Source organism: Myxine glutinosa, chromosome 5 (genome assembly GCF_964187855.1).
Source record: "Myxine glutinosa chromosome 5, kmMyxGlut1.1, whole genome shotgun sequence".
Lineage (NCBI taxonomy): Eukaryota > Metazoa > Chordata > Myxini > Myxiniformes > Myxinidae > Myxine > Myxine glutinosa.
Window position 1 is genome coordinate 211,435,742 of NC_136265.1, and position 25,154 is coordinate 211,460,895.

At 44.3% G+C, this 25,154-nt stretch overlaps 1 protein-coding gene across 1 annotated transcript in view; it reads left to right on the forward strand.

Annotated features, from left to right (window-relative positions):
- The window catches only part of LOC137426429 (uncharacterized), a 132,791-nt gene that overhangs the window by 28,899 nt on the left and 78,738 nt on the right, over positions 1-25,154 (forward strand). Inside the window, exon 2 of the mRNA XM_078779445.1 lies at positions 14,418-14,558. Coding sequence (XP_078635571.1) covers positions 14,418-14,558 — 141 coding nt within the window. The remainder of the gene's footprint in view (positions 1-14,417; positions 14,559-25,154) is intronic.

The following is a 25,154-nucleotide window of genomic DNA, read 5'->3' on the forward strand; positions in this document are numbered from 1 at the left end:
TATCAATTGGGCACAGTCTATTCCAGGGCAAGACCAATATGTGTGCAAAGTTTGGCGATTCTCCGTGCAACGGTGTAGACGCAGTGCTGCAAACAGACAAACAGACAAACAGACAAACAGATGAAAAATCGGTCAGAGACCGAGGACTTGCCGGAATGTACTTTTTTATCGGCCATTTAGGACAAATAGGGCGGCCGAACCACGTGACCGATGACGTCATAATTAACATATTTTATTCCCCCTGGAGAGTTCTTTCCAATGAGCCATGTCTCAATTTTTTCTGTTCAGCACTTTTGGAGATAGAGGTGCAACGTTTTTCGGATTTTCCAAGATGGCGGCCGAACCACGTGACCGATGACGTCATCATTAACATATTTTATTCCCCCTGGAGAGTTCTTTCCAATGAGCCATGTCTCAATTTTTTCTATTCAGCACTTTCGGAGATATGGAGGTGATTTTTTTTCCCGTTTTTCCAAGATGGCGGCCGCACCACGTGACCGATGACGTCATCATTAACATATTTTATTCCACATGGAGAGTTCTTGACAATGAGCCATGTCTCAATTTTTTCTATTCAGCACTTTCGGAGATATGGAGGTGCTAGGTTTTTCGGTTTTTCCAAGATGGCGGCCGACCACGCGACTGATGACGTCATCATTAACATATTTTATTCCCCATGGAGCGTTCTTTACAATGAGCCATGTCTCAATTTTTTCTGTTCAGCACTTTTGGAGATATCGTGGTGCAAAGTTTTGCCGTTTTTCCAAGATGGCGGCCGACCACGTGACTGATGACGTCATCATTAACATATTTTATTCCCCATGGAGAGTTCTTTACAATGAGCCATGTCTCAATTTTTTCTGTTCAGCACTTTTGGAGATATAGTGGTGCAAATTTTTGCCGTTTTTCCAAGATGGCGGCCGACCACGTGACATATGACGTCATCGTTAACATATTTTATTCCCCATGGAGAGTTCTTTACAATGAGCCATGTCTCAATTTTTTCTGTTCAGCACTTTTGGAGATATAGTGGTGCAAATTTTTGCCGTTTTTCCAAGATGGCGGCCGACCACGTGACATATGACGTCATCATTAACATATTTTATTCCCCATGGAGAGTTCTTTACAATGAGCCATGTCTCCATTTTTTCTGTTCAGTACTTTCGGAGATATAGAGGTGCAAAGTTTTTCGGTTTTTCCAAGATGGCGGCCGAACCACGTCACCGATGACGTCATCAATTGGGCACAGTCTATTCCAGGGCAAGACCAATATGTGTGCAAAGTTTGGCGATTCTCCGTGCAACGGTGTAGACGCAGTGCTGCAAACAGACAGACAAACAGACAAACAGACAGACAGACAAACAGACAAATGAAAAATCGGTCAGAGACCGAGGACTTGCCGGAATGTACTTTTTTATCGGCCATTTAGGACAAATATGGTGGCCGAAACACGTGATAGATGACGTCATCAGTAACTTATTTTATTCCCCATGGAGAGTTCTTTTCAATGAGCCATGTCTCAATTTTTTATATTCAGCACTTTCAGAGATATGGAGGTGCAATTTTTTTCCAAGATGGCGGCCGAACCACGTGACATATGACGTCATCATTAACATATTTTATTCCCCATGGAGAGTTCTTTCCAATGAGCCATGTCTCAATTTTTTCTGTTCAGCACTTTTGGAGATATAGTGGTGCAAAGTTTTGCCGTTTTTCCAAGATGGCGGCCGACCACGTGACATATGACGTCATCATTAACATATTTTATTCCCCATGGAGAGTTCTTTACAATGAGCCATGTCTCAATTTTTTCTATTCAGCACTTTCGGAGATATGGAGGTGCAAAGTTTTTCGGATTTTCCAAGATGGCGGCCGAATCACGTGAACGATGACGTCATCATTAACATATTTTATTCCCCATGGTGAGTTCTTTACAATGAGCCATGTCTCAATTTTTTCTGTTCAGGACTTTCGGAGATATGGAGGTGCAAAAATTTTCGTTTTTTCCAAGATGGCGGCCGAACCACGTGACCGATGACGTCATCATTAACATATTTTATTCCCCATGGAGAGTTCTTTACAATGAGCCATGTCTCAATTTTTTCTGTTCAGCACTTTGAGATATCGAGGTGCAAAAATTTTCGTTTTTTCCAAGATGGCGGCCGAACCACGTGACCGATGACGTCATCATTAACATATTTTATTCCCCATGGAGAGTTCTTTCCAATGAGCCATGTCTCAATTTTTTCTGTTCAGCACTTTTGGAGATATAGTGGCGCAACGATTTGCCGTTTTTCCAAGATGGCGACCGAACCACGTGACTGATGACGTCATCATTTACATATTTTATTCCCCATGGAGAGTTCTTTACAATGAGCCATGTCTCAATTTTTTCTGTTCAGCACTTTTGGAGATATAGTGGTGCAAATTTTTGCCGTTTTTCCAAGATGGCGGCCGACCACGTGACATATGACGTCATCATTAACATATTTTATTCCCCATGGAGAGTTCTTTACAATGAGCCATGTCTCAATTTTTTCTGTTCAGTACTTTCGGAGATATAGAGGTGCAAATTTATTCGGTTTATCCAAGATGGCGGCCGAACCACGTCACTGATGACGTCATCATTGAGGCACAGTATATTAGAGGGCAAGACCATTATGTGTGCAAAGTTTGGCGATTCTCCGTGCAACGGTGTAGACGCAGTGCTGCAAACAGACAAACAGACAGACAAACAGACAGACAAACAGACAGACAGACAAACAAACGAACAGATCAACATACTTGCCGGAAAATTTTTCCGGCAAGTAACAAACAGACAGACAAACAGACAGACAGACAAACAAACGAACAGATCAACATACTTGCCGGAAAATTTTTCCGGCAAGTAACAAACGAACAGATCAACATACTTGCCGGAAAAATTTTTCCGGCAAGTAACGAACAGATCAACATACTTGCCGGAATCTTTTCCGGCAAGTAACAAACAAACGAACAGATCAACATACTTGCCGGAAATTTTTCCGGCAAGTAACGAACAGATCAACATACTTGCCGGAATCTTTTCCGGCAAGTAACGAACAGATCAACATACTTGCCGGAATCTTTTCCGGCAAGTAACAAACAGACAAACAAACGAACAGATCAACATACTTGCCGGAATCTTTTCCGGCAAGTAATGAAAAATCGGTCAGAGACCGAGGACTTGCCGGAATGTACTTTTTTATCGGCCATTTAGGACAAATATGGCGGCCGAACCACGTGACCGATGACGTCATCATTAACATATTTTATTCCCCATGGAGAGTTCTTTACAATGAGCCATACCTCAATTTTTTCTATTCAGGACTTTTGGAGATGTGGAGGTGCAGAGTTTTTCGGTTTTTCCAAGATGGCGGCCGAACCACGTGACCGATGACATCATCATTAACATATTTTATTCCCCATGGAGAGTTCTTTACAATGAGCCATGTCTCCATTTTTTCTATTCAGCACTTTCGGAGATATGGAGGTGCTAAGTTTTTCGGTTTTTCCAAGATGGCGGCCGACCACGTGACTGATGACGTCATCATTAACATATTTTATTCCCCATGGCGAGTTCTTTACAATGAGCCATGTCTCAATTTTTTCTGTTCAGCACTTTTGGAGATATAGTGGCGCAACGTTTTGCCGTTTTTCCAAGATGGCGCCCGAACCACGTGACTGATGACGTCATCATTTACATATTTTATTCCCCATGGAGAGTTCTTTACAATGAGCCATGTCTAAATTTTTTCTGTACAGTACTTTCGGAGATATAGAGGTGCAAAGTTTTTCGGTTTTTCCAAGATGGCGGCCGAACCACGTCACTGATGACGTCATCAATTGGGCACAGTCTATTCCAGGGCAAGACCAATATGTGTGCAAAGTTTGGCGATTCTCCGTGCAACGGTGTAGACGCAGTGCTGCAAACAGACAGACAAACAGACAAACAGACAAACAGACAAACGAACAGATCAACATACTTGCCGGAAAATTTTTTCCGGCAAGTAATGAAAAATCGGTCAGAGACCGAGGACTTGCCGGAATTTACTTTTTTATCGGCCATTTAGGACAAATATGGTGGCTGAACCACGTGACCGATGACGTCATCATTAACATATTTTATTCCCCATGGAGAGTTCTTCACAATGAGCCATGTCTCAATTTTTTCTGTTCAGCACTTTCGGAGATATTGAGGTGCAAAGTTTTTCCAAGATGGCGGCCGAACCACGTGACCGATGACGTCATCATTAACATATTTTATTCCCCATGGAGAGTTCTTTCCAATGAGCCATGTCTCAATTTTTTCTATTCAGCACTTTCGGAGATATGGAGGTGCAAAGTTTTTCGGATTTTCCAAGATGGCGGCAGAACCACGTGACAGATGACGTCATCATTAACATATTTTATTCCCCATGGAGAGTTCTTTACAATGAGCCATGTCTCAATTTTTTCTGTTCAGCACTTTTGGAGATATAGTGGCGCAACGTTTTGCCGTTTTTCCAAGATGGCGACCGAACCACGTGACTGATGACGTCATCATTTACATATTTTATTCCCCATGGAGAGTTCTTTACAATGAGCCATGTCTCAATTTTTTCTGTTCAGTACTTTCGGAGATATAGAGGTGCAAAGTTTTTCGGTTTTTCCAAGATGGCGGCCGAACCACGTCACCGATGACGTCATCAATTGGGCACAGTCTATTCCAGGGCAAGACCAATATGTGTGCAAAGTTTGGCGATTCTCCGTGCAACGGTGTAGACGCAGTGCTGCAAACAGACAGACAGACAAACAGACAGACAGACAAACAGACAGACAGACAAACAAACGAACAGATCAACATACTTGCCGGAATCTTTTCCGGCAAGTAACAAACAGACAAACGAACAGATCAACATACTTGCCGGAAAATTTTTTCCGGCAAGTAACAAACAAACGAACAGATCAACATACTTGCCGGAATCTTTTCCGGCAAGTAACAAACAAACGAACAGATCAACATACTTGCCGGAATCTTTTCCGGCAAGTAACAAACGAACAGATCAACATACTTGCCGGAAAAAAATTTCCGGCAAGTAATGAAAAATCGGTCAGAGACCGAGGACTTGCCGGAATATACTTTTTTTATTGGCCATTTTGGACAAATATGATGGCCGAACCACGAGATCGATGATGTCATCATTATTTGTTTTCTAAACTAATTTATTCTGAGATTATGCTCGTGTTGTTGGTGTTGGGCTAGCGGCTAGGGTGCCGGCTTAGGATACCAAGGATCCTGGGTTCGTAATCCCGGTCGATCGCTGAATTAACGCCAGGGGGGTTGACTCAGCCTGTCATCCTTCCGAGGTCGGCTAATTGAGTACCAGTTCACTGGTAATTCCCTGTTTGTCGTTAAAGGCGGCAAAAAGGGTTGGCGTCAGGAAGGGCATCCGGCCGTAAAACATTGCTTCAAAAAGGGGACCAAAAAACAACAACAACCACGGTTCCCGAAAAAGGCCAACCCCCGCTTTGCGGGGAAAAATGGCCTCTAAAGGTGGTTATTTTTTTTATTTTTTTTTATGCTCAAGAAATTTCATCTTGATCGGATGAAGTTTTGTACTTGTCAAATTATGATGTTATAATGGAGGCACCGATGACATCATCATCAACACATTTTATTCCCCATGGAGAGTTCTATACAATGAGCCATGTCTCAATTTTTTCTGTTCAGTACTTTCGGAGATATAGCGGTGCAAATTATTTCGGTTTTTCCAAGATGGCCGCCGAAACACGTGACCGATGACGTCATAAATTGGGCACAGTCTATTCCAGGGCAAGACGAATATGTGTGCAAAGTTTGGCGATTCTCCGTGCAACGGTGTAGACGCAGTGCTGCAAACAGACAGACAGACAAACAGACAGACAGATGAAAAATCGGTCAGAGACCGAGGACTTGCCGGAATGTACTTTTTTATCGGCCATTTAGGACAAATATGGCGGCCAAACCACGTGACCGATGAAGTCATCATTACTTGTTTTCTAAACTAATTTATTCCTTGATGATGCTCAAGAAATTTCATCTTGATCGGATGAAGTTTTGTACTTGGCGAATTATGACGTCATAATGGAGGAACCTATGACATCATCATTAACATATTTTATTCCCCATGGAGAGTTCTTTACAATGAGCCATGTCTCAATTTTTTCTGTTCAGTACTTTCGGAGATATAGAGGTGCAAAGTTTTTCGGTTTTTCCAAGATGGCGGCCGAACCACGTCACCGATGACGTCATCAATTGGGCACAGTCTATTCCAGGGCAAGACCAATATTTGTGCAAAGTTTGGCGATTCTACGTGCAACGGTGTAGACGCAGTGCTGCAAACAGACAGACAGACAGACAGACAGACAGACAGACAGACAAACAGACAAACAAACGAACAGATCAACATACTTGCCGGAAAATTTTCCCGGCAAGTAACGAACAGATCAACATACTTGCCGGAATCTTTTCAGGCAAGTAACAAACAAAAACTTTCTTTTATATATACAGTCACGTGAAAAAGTAAGTACACCCCATGTAAAGTTTTGACTTTTTCAGCATATTTCAGCATACAGCTATTTGATCTTCATTTCAACAATATTGATCGATAAAGGTGATATAATATAACAAATATCATGAAACATTTACATTTTGTAGTCCATTGTATAATTTAAATAAACATAAATGCAAATTTCGCATGTGGAAAAAGTAAGTGCACCCCATTAAATGTTTTTTTAAAACCTTTTAAACATGTGTGGACATATCAATATTTGATCTTCATTTAAACAGTATCTACAGATAAAGGTGATCTAATTGAACAAAAAACAATGACAAATTGACTTTGCAATAATTTATTCAACAAAAAAGTTAACAGAGATGCCATTTCCTTATGTGGAAAAAGTAAGTACACCCTTGGCTCGAATAGGTGGTATTTCCCCCTTTGGCAGAAACAACCTCAAGTAGGCGTTTCTTATAACTGTCCACCAGTCTCTGATATCGACTGGGAGAAATTTTTGCGCACTCCTCCATGCAGAATTCTTTCAGCTGTGCGATGTTTGAGGGGTTTCTTGCATGCACAGCTCGTTTCAAATCCCCCCACAACATATCGATGGGATTCAGATCCGGGCTTTGACTTGGCCATTCCAGAACACTCCATTTCTTTCTTTTCAGCCATTCCTTGGTGGATTTACTGGTATGTTTAGGGTCATTGTCATGTTGCAAGGTCCACCTTCGGTTGAGCTTCAACTTTCCGACAGATGGCCTCACATTATCCTCAAGCACCCTCTGGTACAATGAAGAATTCATAGTGGATTCTCTGATGGTGAGCTGCCCAGGCCCTGATGCAGCAAAGCTGCCCCAAACCATAATATTTCCACTGCCATGCTTTACAGTTGGTATCAGGTTCTTGTGGTCAAATGCTGTCTTTGGTTTTCGCCAAACATGTCTTCTGGTACTGTGGCCAAATAGCTCCACCTTTGACTCATCTGTCCAGAGCACATTGTTCCAGAAGTGCTGGTCTTTGCCTAGGTGTTCATTGGCAAACTTTAGTGTTGCCCTGATGTTCTTTCTGGACAGCAAATGTTTCCTCCTGGCACACCTCTCATGTAGATCAAATTTGTGCAGCCTCTTTCTCATGGTAGACTCGTGCATTTTGACATCAACAGTGGCAAGAGCTACCTGTAGGTCCCGTGATGACATTCTGGGGTTCTTAGAGACTTCTTTCAGCATCTTGCGGTCTTGCCACGGGCTGAACTTGCTGGGGCGGCCTGGCCTGAACAAGTTGGCAGTTGTTTGGAATCTTCTCCACTTGTAGATGATCTTCCGGACAGTCGAATGATTGATTTCAAATTGTTTGGATATCTTTTTAAATCCCTTCCCAGACCCGTAGGCATCTATAACCTTCTTTCTGAAGGCCTCAGAGAGCTATTTTGATCTTGACATGGTGACGCCACACACTTCAACAACAAAGAGCAAACCAAACTAAATGTCTGAGGTTTAAATAAGACAGGTTCCTCCAAGATCCTCTCTAACGATGTTCTAATCATTTGCACCTGAGCTGGTGCACCTGATTCTAATTTTAGGCATTTGAAGTCGTGATAAATATCGGGGTGTACTTACTTTTTCACGTGACTGTATATTATTAATTAATAATAACATATTATTAATTGTTTAAAATAAGAATAACATTGAACAACTTTCAACTCTGCTTTAGGTCGGAAGCATGGGGATTTGCGATCGACTTCACTTGCGCCATTGATTTCGCCCTCGTCCTTGTGATTATTTTATGTAAATGTCTTTGTGGCATCACGATATCGTCTGCTTCTTATCATTAGTTTTACTAGGGCATGCCCGTACTATATCTATATCTAAAATTATATCCCCCCCTCTATTTACATGAAATGGTTTGGTCCATGAAATGTTTTGGTCCATTCGCAACGCCAAAGCGAACGGCGAACGCTTTACATGAAATGGTTTGGTGCATGAAATGTTTTGGTCCATTCGCAACGCCAAAGCGAACGGCGAACGGCTTGCGAGTACAGTGACAATCCCCCCGGGGTTTTAATTAGTTTTAAAACATAGTTTAACGCCAACATAGCGCCAACATAGTTTGCAAACGTGAAATAAATGAATACGCTCTCAAATGTGCCATCCGAGGCAGAGTGTGTCCGCCACGTTCGGCACACGCGATAGCTCGCTGCTCTCTGATTGGTTGAATCGTTTTTTGGACATAGCTCGGTAAGTAATTGTCCGATTAATATGAAACCTTGAAAAGGCACATCCTCGGGTCCCCAGCAATATACCTGGCAAGTTTAAAGTATATCGGACCCGTGGTTGTCGAGAAACAGCGGTCACAGACAAACGTACAAACAAACAAACACACAGAGATTACTGGAATTATAGATAGATATAAAACATCAAGTTATTTATTCTGTCCGGCTGATGAAGCATTTAAGATCGAAGTTACTGTAACTTTCTTAAAATCGCCCACAATTAAACGAGTCCTGAAGTGAAGTAAATATAAACTTGTGAAAATCCTCATTGCAACGACATTGTGTTGTACCTTTTGAGTCGTGGTCCACGGTAATGCCCTGTGGGGATCATGCTCGCTCATTATTCCTTCGGTTTAATATTTTCACACTTGTGTCATCACCCTGCCCCTCACTTAACCCCCATTCACACTTATTGCAACCCCAAACGCAACGTTTGATGCTCGGTAGCTGCATGGACATTGATGATAAATTGCCCACGCTGGAGGAAAATTTAGTGTACACTCGGTTTGCAGATTGCATTCTTCTTTGATAAATTATACATGATGTCCTGTGGATATGTTTGCAATTTGGCCATCATTTACACCGCGTGGATAGATGCTGGCAATCCGAGGGCTATATGGGCGTAATGAATGTATCCCATTGGGTGCTTGAACTGGTGTGTTCCAGCTCTGTTTCCATTTGTACACAATTTTCATGGGCCCGGTGTATATTCCACAAAGGGCACCATGGGAGGTTGTATACTAGATGGGGTAAGATTTCAAGGAAATTTCCAATTGTGGTGAGAGATGAAGGACATTGCACTCCAACCCAACTCGTTTATAGAACTTTAAATGCTGCAGCTTGAATCTTGCACATACCATTGTCATCGTATGGTGCAAACTCTGTGGTGTAGTTCGAATCCACATGGAATCGAGGGTTTTTTGGATACATAGTCGAGGCTTGTGGAAGAGCTAGAATTAGTACAATGAACGGATCAGGACACAACAGAACAGCAGGGAGAGGGGAGAACACCAGCAGTGGAGTTGAAGGACAATACAGAGGCAGACTTGGACAAACAATGGGCGTGGGGAGGAATAGTGGGGGGGGGGGGGGGGAGGTGAGGGGTCTGGAGATGATGCATGAGGTGGACAAGATGGATACAGAAGGAAATTCCAAAGAGGGAAATTTGGAAAGAGGAGAGAATGGGGTGGATAATGAGGGTATAAAAGATCGTGGTTTTGGATTGAAAGAGACTTAATTTGCCCCCCTCCCGAAAGGGGTTTTCCAACTTGCGTGCAATTCATGTTAAAGTGGAAATCCGTCTTAAGATAGTTTATAATTGCGTTTTTCCAAGGGCACTTTTAATAACAAATGAGAATGAATGTAAAAGAGGAACGAATAAGTGGAGTTATTTTCCAAATAATAATAATAATGTTTTTTTTTTAAAGTGTTGTTAAAACTATTGCTTTCTTCATCAATTTTATGCTTTGCGACAAATGAATGACCTATTTGATCAGTATTTAACTTTATGAGGCAGAGGCAGAGACAGAAACAGAGAGACCCACACACACATATTGACATTGACATTTCGTTCCTATTTATTGCTAGGAATCGTTGTGTGCAAGGGAAATCAAACAAATACAGGCAGGTGACTGTGCAAAGTCAAAAAAGGTACATTGTAAATTCAATGTAAGAACACCATCAACAAGTTCACATGAGGATACCTTCACACACCACCGCTGCAAAAACAGTGTTCAATCACTGGATTTAAATTCAACGTGTCCACGTGATGTAACCAAGGTTTTAAAAAGGTGAACATCATCAGAAACAGAATCACAACTATTTTGCATTGTGTATGTACATGTATGTGTGTATATATGTATATCCAGTATGTATGTACATATATATATATATATATATATATATATATATATATAAATATATATATATATATATATACATACATACAGACTTGGCATTTAATATGGAATATATTTTTTTTCTTGACTTGGGTTTACTTTCTGAACTCAGTATATCAATCTGGTGAGTTTCTTTTACGCTTCGGTGATTTCTTTGTTAAAAGAACCATGTCACTGATTGTCTGTCGCAGCAAGAAGTCAATATCAGGATTATATCACAGGTGGCGTGACAAACTGTACGGACAGGTACATTTGACGATTGGCTTCACAATCGGGTATATAAGGGTTGTTGCATTCTGTATTAGTGGAAAACAACTGCTGCACATCTACAAAAGTTATTTCCGCATCCCCTGGAGATGGTCCGTCAACTCGACAATGCTGTTTGTCATTTAGTGGTGGCTTTACGAAATTCCGGCATGAAACAGCGTGCTATTGCTCGGCAGTATGGCATCACTCAAGGTCAGGTGTCAAAGATCCTGAAACGAAATGCTCAGAGGGGTGTCCCTACTCCAATACCGAGGTCAGTACGTCTCCGCAGAACCACAAGGAGGGATGATCGCCAGCTGCACCGGTTAGTCCGCAATGGCCGTACCAAGTCAGCTAATCGGCTTAGGGCTGAGTGGCAGCAACTGACAAATGTGCCTGTATCCAGAAGGCTGGTCAACCAACGACTGGTTCAAGCAGGCTATCGTGCCAGGCGTCCCCTGAGAAAGCCACGTCTGACCAGACAACACCGCCAGCACCGATTGCAGTGGGCCAGAGAGCACCGTCAATGGCAGCCAGGACACTGGAATCACGTGATCTTCAGTGACAAGTCTATATTTCTGGTCTATCGTCAATACGGCCGCGTCCGAGTGCGCAGACAAGTGCATGAAGCCTACAACGAAGATTGTATAGTGCCAAGAGTCCAAGCTGGAGGTGGTGGGGTGACCGTTTGGGCTGCTTTTCATGCAGGGGGCAAAACTGACCTGGTTGTTCTGAATGGAAACCTGAACCAGTTCAAGCACAGGGCCATTCTGGAAGAAACATTGCTTCAATTTGTTCGTGCAGCCTTTCGAGGAAACTTTGTCTTCCAAGATCTTTGGGTCTTTCCCTCGTGGTCCCCCTGTGCTGTCTTTCCCTCGCGGTCCCCCTGTGCTGTCTTTCCCTCGTGGTCCCCCTGTGCTGTCTTTCCCTCGCGGTCCCCCTGTGCTGTCTTTCCCTCGTGGTCCCCCTGTGCTGTCTTTCCCTCGTGGTCCCCCTGTGCTGTCTTTCCCTCGTGGTCCCCCTGTGCTGTCTTTCCCTCGCGGTCCCCGTGTACTGTCTTTCCCTCGCGGTCCCCCTGTACTGTCTTTCCCTCATGGTCCCCCTGTGCTGTCTTTCCCTCGCGTTCCCCCTGTGCTGTCTTTCCCTCGCGGTCCCCCTGTACTGTCTTTCCCTCGCGTTCCCCCTGTGCTGTCTTTCCCTCGCGGTCCCCCTGTGCTGTCTTTCCCTCGCGGTCCCCCTGTGCTGTCTTTCCCTCGCGGTCCCCCTGTGCTGTCTTTCCCTCGCGGTCCCCCTGTGCTGTCTTTCCCTCGCGGTCCCCCTGTGCTGTCTTTCCCTCGTGGTCCCCCTGTGCTGTCTTTCCCTCGTGGTCCCCCTGTGCTGTCTTTCCCTCGTGGTCCCCCTGTGCTGTCTTTCCCTCGCGGTCCCCCTGTGCTGTCTTTCCCTCGTGGTCCCCCTGTGCTGTCTTTCCCTCGTGGTCCCCTTGTGCTGTCTTTCCCTCGCGGTCCCCGTGTACTGTCTTTCCCTCGCGGTCCCCGTGTACTGTCTTTCCCTCGCGGTCCCCCTGTACTGTCTTTCCCTCATGGTCCCCCTGTGCTGTCTTTCCCTCGCGTTCCCCCTGTGCTGTCTTTCCCTCGCGGTCCCCCTGTGCTGTCTTTCCCTCGTTGTCCGCCTGTACTGTCTTTCCCTCGCGGTCCCCCTGTGCTGTCTTTCCCTCGTTGTCCCCCTGTACTGTCTTTCCCTCGCGGTCCCCCTGTGCTGTCTTTCCCTTGCGGTCCCCCTGTGCTGTCTTTCCCTCGTGGTTCCCCTGTACTGTCTTTCCCTCGTGGTCCCCCTGTGCTGTCTTTCCCTTGTGGTCCCCCTGTGCTGTCTTTCCCTCGTGGTCCCCCTGTGCTGTCTTTCCCTCGTGGTCCCCCTGTGCTGTCTTTCCCTCGTGGTCCCCCTGTGCTGTCTTTCCCTCACGGTCCCCCTGTACTGTCTTTCCCTCGTGGTCCCCCTGTGCTGTCTTTCCCTCACGGTCCCCCTGTACTGTCTTTCCCTCGTGGTCCCCCTGTACTGTCTTTCCCTCGCGGTCCCCCTGTGCTGTCTTTCCCTTGCGGTCCCCCTGTGCTCTTTCCCTCGCGGTCCCCCTGTGCTGTCTTTCCCTCGCGGTCCCCCTGTGCTGTCTTTCCCTCGCGGTCCCCCTGTGCTGTCTTTCCCTCGCGGTCCCCCTGTGCTGTCTTTCCCTCACGGTCCCCCTGTGCTGTCTTTCCCTCGCGGTCCCCCTGTGCTGTCTTTCCCTCGCGGTCCCCCTGTGCTGTCTTTCCCTCGCGGTCCCCCTGTGCTGTCTTTCCCTCACGGTCCCCCTGTGCTGTCTTTCCCTCGCGGTCCCCCTGTGCTGTCTTTCCCTCGCGGTCCCCCTGTGCTGTCTTTCCCTCGCGGTCCCCCTGTGCTGTCTTTCCCTCGCGGTCCCCCTGTGCTGTCTTTCCCTCGCGGTCCCCCTGTGCTGTCTTTCCCTCGCGGTCCCCCTGTGCTGTCTTTCCCTCGTGGTCCCCCTGTGCTGTCTTTCCCTCGTGGTCCCCCTGTGCTGTCTTTCCCTCGTGGTCCCCCTGTGCTGTCTTTCCCTCGCGGTCCCCCTGTGCTGTCTTTCCCTCGCGGTTGTCAGCTCTTTCACGAGCCTCGATTCAGTATACAAAAAAAAGAAAGAAGAAGATGACAATGCACGGCCTCATCATGCTCGCATGATCCAACACTTTCTTGCTGACCGTGGTGTAGTGCATATGGAGTGGCCTGCCATGTCCCCGGATATGAATCCGATAGAGAACTTGTGGGCAGAATTAACGCGTCAAATCGACAACTTGGACCAGCAGCCTGCCTCTGTGCGTGAATTGCAGCAGGCTATTGTAACTGCATAGCAAGCGATTCCTGTCCAAACCTTGGCAAATCTCGTGAAGAGCATGCCTCAACGTGTACGTGCTCTCCTGAATGCTCGTGGGGGTTACACGAAGTACTGAACTGTAATATTACTGTCCGTAATCCCATTCGTAATTTAACTTTTGTTTTTGATAAAAAAATTTTTGCCTAATGTGCAAAATAAAGAGATACTTCTGGAAAACGCAGAGAAGTTTAACAGTGCTGTCCGTGAATTGAGTTCGATATCAGTTTACATCACTTTCAAGGATCAATTTGTTTGCTTCGAAATGTCAAATGTGGTTTTTGTTTCTTTTAAACGTCACATCAACAAAGTCTAGAAAAATTTCAACATAATTCCAATGAACTTTTGGTTCTAAGACATCTTGAAAAGTAAGTTCACCCCCACAAAAAAAATATTCCATATTAAATGCCAAGTCTGTATATATATGTATATGTATTATGTATTATGTACATGTATGTATAATGTATATATGTATGTACAGTACATTAAACGAAATTGTACATCTTTGTTTTTGCTTCTTTACTAATTTTGTTCCTCCATGTGTTTTGCAGCATGTGGTGGCCCGTTATGCCTCTCAATTTCGGGGCAGCTCACAGCAGGATGCCCAGGAGTTTTTACTGTGGCTTCTTGACCGAGTTCATGAAGACCTCAACAACTCTAATACTGTACCGGGCACACGATCCCCTCTCGTGGTAAGTCCTCCAATGGCATCGGTAACAATGAGAGCGTACACCTCTGCCTGTGGCCATGCACTTATATGTGTTTCCCTGTTTGATACTGGTTGTTGCTCTTCCAAATAAATTCTACAATTGTGGTATCTCTGGTCTGTAGGTGAGGTGATGATGGTAGAAGTGAACCCCTGTAATGCTGAAGACATTTGACAAACAACGTGCACTCTTCCCATTAGCTAGCAGGCCAGGAAAATAGCTCCTTCGTTTGCTTCAACTTCGATATGCTGTTCTCTTGGGATGGCCATTCTCGCTTGCCTCCTGTATATGGCTTTCCAGGCCTGGATTGCTTCACCCTCACCCCCACTCCAATCTGGGCGCTGTCTTTTCAGCGGTGCAGCTGAGATCAATTCGTCATTTTCTGCATGTTTGTACATGTATAAAGTGGACATTCTAGTAATCGTGGTTAAATTTCTTGAGAATGTATTGGTCCTCGTATTCTTCTGGTGAATCCTCGTGAATGAAGCAAACCGTATTAAGTCGCTATTATGTCGTTGTTCAAAAGGAACGTTACATTTTCAAATTACTCGACCTATATCCAGCCATAAACATCCATAATTGATCAGCCTGGCTGCAACCAATGCCATCATGTCTGTCTCAGAGTCGAAGGTGTAACTTACCCAGTTAGTTACTGGACCTTCATCAAAGGCAAACTGCTATCCAGTGCCTGCAGGGAGTGCAGCATCACAGATCATTGTCCTTCAAATGAGACCACATGGGTAGTTATCCTCGCCACATTTATGTTGCAAATTTTTCAGTTTAAAATTTTTATGCCTCCGCTGACGATGTCGCGGAGGCATTATGTTTTTGGGTTGTGTGTCCGGGGCTGTCCGTCCGTTTAGCTGCTGTCCTGATAGGTGTCCGGCTGTCCTGATAGGTGTTCGGCTGTCCTGATAGGTGTCCGGCTGTCCTGATAGGTGTCCGGCTGTCCTGATAGGTGTCCGGCTGTCCTGATAGGTGTTTGTTGCCGCGATAACCTAAGAACGGGTGAAGGGATCAAAGTCAAACTTGGTACAGGTATGTGCAATGATGGTAAGATGAACCGATTACATTATGGGGTCACTTCGTATAATTATGTATGATGATGTGTTGATGTGCGCGGAAGCTTTATCTGTCAATGTCAGAATGTCGAAAAGTGCCGTTCTGGTCTCTTTTACAAAGAGCAGGCTGTTGTATCCCCATACTGTAAATAAATACCTTTCCTCAATGTTAAATAGGAGAAGCCTTGTGTTGGCTTCGCGGTTAGGGTGCCGGCTTGGGATCCCAGGATCCTGGTTTCAGAATCCTGGTCGATCGCTGAATTAACATCAAGGGGATTGACTCAGCCTGTCATCCCTCCAAGGTCGGCAAATTGAGTACCAGCTCACTGGTAATTCCCTGTGTGTCGCAAGAGGCGACTAACAGGGTTGGCGTCAGGAAGGGCATCCGGCCATAAAACATTGCTTCAAAAAGGGGACCATGGTGCCTCAAAAAGGCCAACCCCTGCTCTGCAGGGCAAAATGGCCTCGAAAAGTGGTTCCTCGATATTAAATTGGGTAAGTAAAGGAAGGTAGACATGAAGTTGGAGAAAGTTATTGTTTAGGATGAGGATGTCAGTAAATAAGTAAATTCTTTCGATGAATGTTATGAGAATAAAGCTGCGTTTGACAATGGTGGCTCGTTCTGTCTTTTTATTCCTATTTTTTTTGACCAAATGGCCTTCTTGGATTTTGTTGTACTAGGGCATGCCCGTACAAATTATATCCCCCCCCCTCTATTTACATGAAATGGTTTGGTCCATTCGCAAAGCCAAAGCGGACGGCTTGCGAGTACGGTGACAATCCCCCCCCTCTATTTACATGAAATGGTTTGGTCCAAAGCGAACGGCTTGCGAGTACGGTGACAATCCCCCCCCTCTATTTACATGAAATGGTTTGGTCCAAAGCGAACGGCTTGCGGAGTTTGGTAAATAAATCGCCATAGCTCGGTAACTACTTGTCCGATTAATATGAAACCTTGAAAAGGCACATCCTCGGGTCCCCAGCAATATACCTGGCAAGTTTAAAGTATATCGGACCCGTGGTTGTCAAGAAACAGCGGTCACAGACAAACAAACATACACACAGAGATTACTGGAATTATAGATAGACTAGGGCATGCCCGTACTATATATATATCTAAAATTATATCCCCCCCCTCTATTTACATGAAATGGTTTGGTCCAAAGCGAATGGCTTGCGAGTACGGTGACAATCCCCCCCCTCTATTTACATGAAATGGTTTGGTCCAAAGCGAACGGCTTGCGAGTACGGTGACAATCCCCCCCCCCCTCTATTTACATGAAATGGTTTGGTCCAAAGCGAACGGCTTGCGGAGTTTGGTAAAGAAATCGCCATAGCGTGCACAAACGCGCAGGAAAGCGAAAGAATCGCAAATTAGTTTTAATTAGTTTTAAAACATAGTTTAACGCCAACATAGTTTGCCAACGTGAAATAAATGAATACGCTCTCAAATGTGCCGTCCGAGGCAGAGTCTGTTCGGCACGTTCGGCACACGTGATAGCTCGCTGCTCTCTGATTGGTTGAATCGTTTTTTGGACATAGCTCGGTAACTACTTGTCCGATTAATATGAAACCTTGAAAAGGCACATCCTCGGGTCCCCAGCAATATACCTGGCAAGTTTAAAGTATATCGGACCCGTGGTTGTCGAGAAACAGCGGTCACAGACAAACAAACACACAGAGATTACTGGAATTATAGATAGACTAGGGCATGCCCGTACTATATCTATATCTAAAATTATATCCCCCCCCTCTATTTACATGAAATGGTTTGGTCCAAAGCGAACGGCTTGCGAGTACGGTGACAATCCCCCCCCTCTATTTACATGAAATGGTTTGGTCCAAAGCGAACGGCTTGCGAGTACGGTGACAATCCCCCCCCCCTCTATTTACATGAAATGGTTTGGTCCAAAGCGAACGGCTTGCGGAGTTTGGTAAAGAAATCGCCATAGCGTGCACAAACGCGCAGGAAAGCGAAAGAATCGCAAATTAGTTTTAATTAGTTTTAAAACATAGTTGAACGCCAACATAGTTTGCCAACGTGAAATAAATGAATACGCTCTCAAATGTGCCGTCCGAGGCAGAGTCTGTTCGGCACGTTCGGCACACGTGATAGCTCGCTGCTCTCTGATTGGTTGAATCGTTTTTTGGACATAGCTCGGTAACTACTTGTCCGATTAATATGAAACCTTGAAAAGGCACATCCTCGGGTCCCCAGCAATATACCTGGCAAGTTTAAAGTATATCGGACCCGTGGTTGTCGAGAAACAGCGGTCACAGACATACATACATACATACATACATACATACATACATACATACATACATACACACAGAGATTACTGGAATTATAGATAGACTAGGGCATGCCCGTACTATATATATATCTAAAATTATATCCCCCCCCCCCTCTATTTACATGAAATGGTTTGGTCCATGAAATGTTTTGGTCCATTCGCAACGCCAAAGCGAACGGCGAACGCTTTACATGAAATGGTTTGGTTCATGAAATGTTTTGGTCCATTCGCAACGCCAAAGCGAACGGCGAACGGCTTGCGAGTACAGTGACAATCCCCCCCCCCCCTCTATTTACATGAAATGGTTTTAATTAGTTGTAAAACATAGTTTAACGCCAACATATGGCATGCCCGTACCCGTACTATCCGTAATGGCGCACGCTCTCACAGGAGCTCCGGAAGGTCGCATATCGCAGGAAAGCGAAAGAATCGCAAATTAGTTTTAATTAGTTTTAAAACATCGTTTAACGCCAACATAGCGCCAACATAGTTTGCCGACGGGAAATAAATGAATACGCTCTCAAATGTGCCATCCGAGGCAGAGCCTGTTCGCCACGTTCGGCACACGTGATAGCTCGCTGCTCTCTGATTGGTTGAATCGTTTTTTGGACATAGCTCGGTAACTACTTCTGCGATTAATTTAAAACCTTGAAAAGGCACATCCTCGGGTCCCCAGCAATATACCTGGCAAGTTTAAAGTATATCGGACCCGTGGTTGTCGAGAAACAGCGGTCACAGACAAACACACACACAGACACACACACACACACACACACAGAGATTGCTGGAATTATAGATAGATGAAAGCATCTTGATTTAGTAATTACTTCTGCCCGGGAGTAATGCATTCGCTCGTGTCCGTGTGTGTGTGCGTGTGTGTGTTTGTGAACAAGATATCTGGAAAAGTTCTGAACGGATTTGGATGAAAGTTGGTGGGATGATTGCACTTGGGATAAGGAAGAATTGATTAGTTTTTGGTGAAGCTCAGGATATTATTCGGGATCCAGGAAGTTTTTTTTGGGAATTTTTTTGGGAAGTTTTTTTTCTGTTTTCCTTTAAAAACCATTTTCTCTGCAATAATTGGACCGATTGAGAGCAAATTTTTACTATAGGAGGGACACGGTCTGCAGAATATTTTAATGGTAATTATGAAATGACAGGTCACGTGATTCGGCCGCCATATTGTTTTGAGTGAAAAACACTAAAATCCAATTTTCTCCAAAACGCCTGAACAGATCGAGGCCAAACTTTGCAGGCAGAATCGCATACCCATGACAAACAAAAAAGTCAGCGAGCATGACGTCATGCATCACATGGTTTCAGAGTTATGACGTTTTTAAGCACAAACATTTAAAACCTAGCTCCTCCCTCATTTGTGATCCAATCGAGGGGAAACTTCACAAATCTGTTCAGCATAACAGTCTACTAAAATGCCCTTTTGGAATTTGCGATAGGTCACGTGGTTTGGCAGATATTGTTAATTAAACGCAAATAATAAAAACATTTATATCTCTTGAACCACTTAATTGATCGACGTGAAACTGCATACTGTATTAGAAGTCATGAAGAGTAACAAGTGTGCAAAATCTGAAGATGATTGGATGTACGGTCTGGAAGCTAGAAGTTGTTATTGCGTGAAGAAGAAGAGGCTTTGACTCTGGACGATTAATTCTTTATCACATGTACTGACTTGCAGGCATCGTTTGACACAATCTCCCGGGTTAATTTGAACCTCAAATAAAATTATAATTCCAGATTTGTCAATGGCTGAGGTATATTAACAAACGAATAAAACAGATTTGGCAAAATTCCAACTTTTTTTTTAAAAATCGCATATTCTCCCAGGGTTGTGAGAGGCTGAAGAAGAAGAAACCTCGCATGGGCTTCCCAGGCTAAATAAATAATTCTGGCTCTGCGATTTTCAGGTTTATTACTCCCGCCAGGGAGTAATGCATTCGATCATGTGTGTATGTGTGTTCGTGTGTTTGTGAACAAGATATCTGGAAAAGTTCTTCACGGATTAGGATGAAAGTTGGTGGGATGATTGCCCTTGGGATAAGGAAGAATTGATTCGTTTTTGGCGAAGCTCAGGATATTATTCCGGATCCAGGAATTTTTTTGGGGATTTTTTTTCGGAAAGATTTTTTCTGTTTTACTGTATTAAAGCTATTATTCTTATTCTTAAATGATGCTTTTCTCCTCTAATTCCGAGATATATCAAAATAAATTCTCTGACAGTTGGGGCTTACTTTCTTTTTCATTTCTTGTTTTGGGGAGAGGGGATGTTAAACAAAACGTATTATCCAACTAAACCCACGGCAGGAGTATGCGCTCTACTGAGTGGCGTTCTAGTTTAGATATACCTGCTGATATACCTGATATACCTGTTTAGATATACCTGCCATACCCAGCTGCGCCTGGACTCTGTGTCCTTTCCTCCTGACAAGGTGGAAAAGTTTCTGTCAACCCTCGACTCTGATTCTGCAACTGGTCCTGACGGCATCAGCCCACGGGTCCTAAAATCATGTTCTTCCGCTCTTTCACTCCCTCTCTCTGTTCTCTTCACCCTCTCTTTTGCTCAAGGTCATCTTCCATCTGCTTGGAAATCTGCCAACATCACCGCTTTGCACAAAAAAGGTGCAAAAACAGATCCTAGCAACAACAGACCAATCAGCCTTCTCCCAATTATCAGCAAAGTCATGGAATCCATCATTGCTTCAGATATGAAATCTTTCCTCTTCTCCAATGGCTTGATCTCTGACCATCAATTTGGTTTCAGACCTGGTCACTCTACTCTGGACATGCTGCTTCTGCTTTCTCAACAATGGATGGAGGTCCTCAATGCCAAACAGGAAATTAGAGCTGTCTCCCTTGACATATCACGTGCCTTCGATACGGTCTGGCACCCCGCTCTGCTCACCAAACTCTCCTCCTTTGGTATCCATGGAAATCTCCACGCATGGCTGGCGGACGTCCTCTCTAGTCGTAGTCAACGTGTGGCCCTGAATGGGTTTCTCTCATCTCCTCTTCCCGTTCTGGCTGGAGTTCCCCAAGGCAGTGTCCTGGGCCCTGTGCTTTTTCTGGTCTTCATCAATGATCTCTCTGACTCTCTTGAAAATCCTCTCTATCTCTTTGCTGACGACTCTACTCTCTGTCGCTCCATTCCTCATCCTTCAGATCGGCAGTCTGCAGCCTCCTCACTCTCTGCAGACCTGGACAAAATCACAGACTGGGCAAACAAGTGGAACATGTCTTTCAATCCTGACAAATCTCACACTCTTACGATGTCTCTCCGAAAAGACCGACTGGACAACCCTCCCATCCACTTTCTGAATAATCCTCTCCAAGAAGTTCTGTCACTCAAGCTTTTGGGTCTCACTATCTGCCATGATCTTTCCTGGGAAAACCACATTTCAAATCTGGCCTCCAAAGCCAGTCGCCGACTGGGCATCCTCCGTCGTGCGAAGTCCTTCCTTGGCACACCTGAGCTCCTCACCACATACAAGGCTTTCATCCGCAGCTCAATGGAATACTGCTCTCCCCTCTGGGGTGGTGCTCCTGCCTCACACCTAGCTCGTCTTCACGCTGTTGAAACCAAAGCGTTCAGAATCATTGGAATCTCCCGCGATGAAGCTAACTCCAAGGGCCTTTCACTCACTCACCGCATGCAGGTTGGTGGTCTTTCCGTCTTCTGCCGACTCCTCTCTGGCCTTGCCCCCCCAGCTCTCTCTGGGCTCTGTCCCCCAAATATTCCTACAGGTCACACAAGATCTGCCTGCAACCCTCTTATGGTTAAACTGCCAATATCAAGACCCTCTGCTCACCTTCACTCCTTCATTCCTCTTTTCTCCTGCCTCTGGAACAAACTCCCTCACTCTCTTCAATCCCACTCCACCCTCCAGGTCTTTAAAACAGCTGTTCACCACCATCTCTTATCTTCCCCCATCGAAAACCTTGATCTTTTCTACCCCCACTAATTTCACCCCAAATCCTACACTTTTTTGAAATACCAACTTCTGTCCTGGAAGTCCTTGGTCTCCTTGTGTTTTATACCTCTCCCCCCCCCCCCCTCCCTTTCCCACGCCTCCTCCCCCCAGGCCCTCTCCCTCCCGTGCTTCTACCTGCTCTCAGGTGTTGTGTTTGTGTGCTTCCCCTCCTCTCCCCATCTTGTCTTCCGCTCCCTCCTTTTGTATGTTTTGTTTGTCTGGTTGATTTGTTTGTGAAATAAATGTTAGCTCTTTCACGAGCCTCGATGCAGTATACAAAAAAAAAAAAAAATGTTTTCCTCCACCACCAGAGGTGGATGGAGGTTATGTTTTCACCCCTGTCTGTCTGTCTGTCCGTTTCTGAACAAAATATCTCAAAAAAGTGTGGACGGATTCGGACAAAATTTGGCAGAGATGTGGCGTATGTGAAAAGGATGAAAGGATTAGATTTTGGTGAAGATCCGGATTCGGATCCGGCTACTAGAATTTTTAGAGTGATTCTTCACCATTGGGCGATGGGGCTAAAAACGATACAAAGCAGGATATCTCAAAAAGTTATGGACCGATTTCGACGAAACCTTGTGGACAGGTTGTGTCTCTGACAAGGAAAACCCGATTCGATTTTGGTGAAGATCTGAATATGGATTCGGATATGAGAATTATTTCATATTAAAGTGATTCTTCACCATTGAGTGATACGGCTAAACCAATATATAGCAGGATATCTCAAAAACTTAAGGACGGATTTGGACGAAACCTGGTGGTCAGGTTTTGTGTGTGAGAAGGAAGAATCGATTCAATTTTGGTGGAGATCCTGATCTGGCTAGTAGAAGTTTTTAAGTGATTCTTTCACCATTGGGAGATAGGGCCAAAAACGATGCAAAGCAGGATATCTCAAAAAGTTGTGGACGGATGATTTTGATTAAATGTGATTCTGTATTGTGATTTTCTGGTCTACTCCAGGATACAAAACGTAAACTGGTCACCTGCCGGATGTATGCTCTCTACTGAGTGCCGTTCTAGTTTCGGTTTGTTTTCCCATTTATCATGGAGGTGTCTGCCATATGTATGAGCACATACACAGATTGCTTGAAACAAAAGTAATTTTGGATGGATTCCCTTTTGGGTAATGGAGTTACAGTCACGTGAAAAAGTAAGTAAACCCCATGTAAAGTTTTGACTTTTTCAACATATTTCAACATACAGCTATTTGATCTTCATTTCAACAATATTGATAGATAAATGTGATATAATATAACAAATATCATGAAACATTTACATTTTGTAGTCCATTGTATAATTTAAATAAACATAAATGCAAATTTCGCATGTGGAAAAAGTAAGTACACCCCTACATTTATCACTTCTTCAAATACCTAAAATTAGAATCAGGTGCACCAGCTCAGGTGCAAATGATTAGAACATCGTTAGAGAGGATCTTGGAGGAACCTGTCTTATTTAAACCTCAGACATTTAGTTTGGTTTGCTCTTTGTTGTTGAAGTGTGCGGCGTCACCATGCCTAGATCAAAAGAGCTCTCTGAGGCCTTCAGAAAGAAGGTTATAGATGCCTATGGGTCTGGGAAGGGATTTAAAAAGATCTTCAAACAATTTGAAATCAATCCTTCAACTGTCCGGAAGATCATCTACAAGTGGAGAAGATTCCAAACAACTGCCAACCTAACCTGTTCAGGCCAGGCCGCCCCAGCAAGTTCAGCCTGAGAGCAGACCGCAAGATGCTGAAAGAAGTCTCTGAGAACCCCAGAATGTCATCACGCGACCTACAGGTAGCTATTGCCACTGTTGATGTCAAAGTGCACGAGTCTACCATTAGAAAGAGGCTGCAAAAATTTGATCTACATGGGAGGTGTACCAGGAGGAAACCTTTGCTGTCCAGAAAGAACATCAGCTCAAGACTAAAGTTTGCCAATGAACACCGAAGGCAAAGACCAGCACTTCTGGAACAATGTGCTCTGGACAGATGAGTCAAAGGTAGAGCTATTTGGCCACAGTACCAGAAGACATGTTTGGCGAAAACCAAAGTCAGCATTTGACCACAAGAATCTGATACCAACTGTAAAGCATGGTGGTGGAAATATTATGGTTTGGGGCAGCTTTGCTGCATCAGGGCCTGGGCAGCTCACCATCATAGAATCCACTATGAATTATTCATTGTACCAGAGTGTGCTTGAGGATAATGTGAGGCCATCTGTCGGGAAGTTGAAGCTCAACCGAAGGTGGACCTTGTAACATGACTATGACCCTAAACATACTAGTAAATCCCCCAAGGAATGGCTGAAAAGAAAGAAATGGAGGGTTCTGGAATGGCCAAGTCAAAGCCCTGATCTAAATCCCATCGAGGTGTTGTGGGGGGGATTTGAAACGAGCTGTGCATGCAAGAAACCCCTCGAACATCGCACAGCTGAAAGAATTCTGCATGGAGGAGTGGGCAAAAATTTCTCCCAGTCGATGTCAGAGACTGGTAGACAGTTATAAGAAACGCCTACTTGAGGTTGTTTCTGCCAAAGGGGCAATACCACCTATTAGAGCCAAGGGTGTGTGTACTTACTTTTTACACAGCAGGAAATGGCATCTCTGTTAATTTTTTGTTGAATAAATTATTGCAAAGTCAATTCTTCATTGTTTTTTGTTCAATTAGATCATATATATCTATAGATACTGTTTAAATGAAGATCAAATGTTGATATGTCCACATATGTTAAAAAGATTTTAAAAAACATTTCATGGGGTGCACTTACTTTTTCCACATGTGAAATTTGCATTTATGTTTATTTAAATTATACAATGGACTACAAAATGTAAATGTTTCATGATATTTGTTATATTATATCACCTTTATCTATCAATATTGTTGAAATGAAGATCAAATAGCTGTATGTTGAAATATGTTGAAAAAGTCAACTTTACATGGGGTGTACTTACTTTTTCACGTGGCTGTAAGTTGATGTCGCAGAATGGTGCCATTTCGTGGGATATGATGTTGGCTCATCTTGGACTATGACCAATTGGACTTCGATTTGGTTCAGCCAATCTCCTCTGTCCTGTTTCGGTTGCATGTGGCATCATTGGCTGAGGGAGTGGCTGCCTGCGAAAACAAATTGCCTGCAAGACACCAGGAGGACAGTTTGCAGCTGCGGCGATATTTGAACCCAGGCCTGCCAGCTCGGACGCGAGTGTGCATAGTTCTGGTCTCGGCCATCCTGCCAGCCTCTTAGATC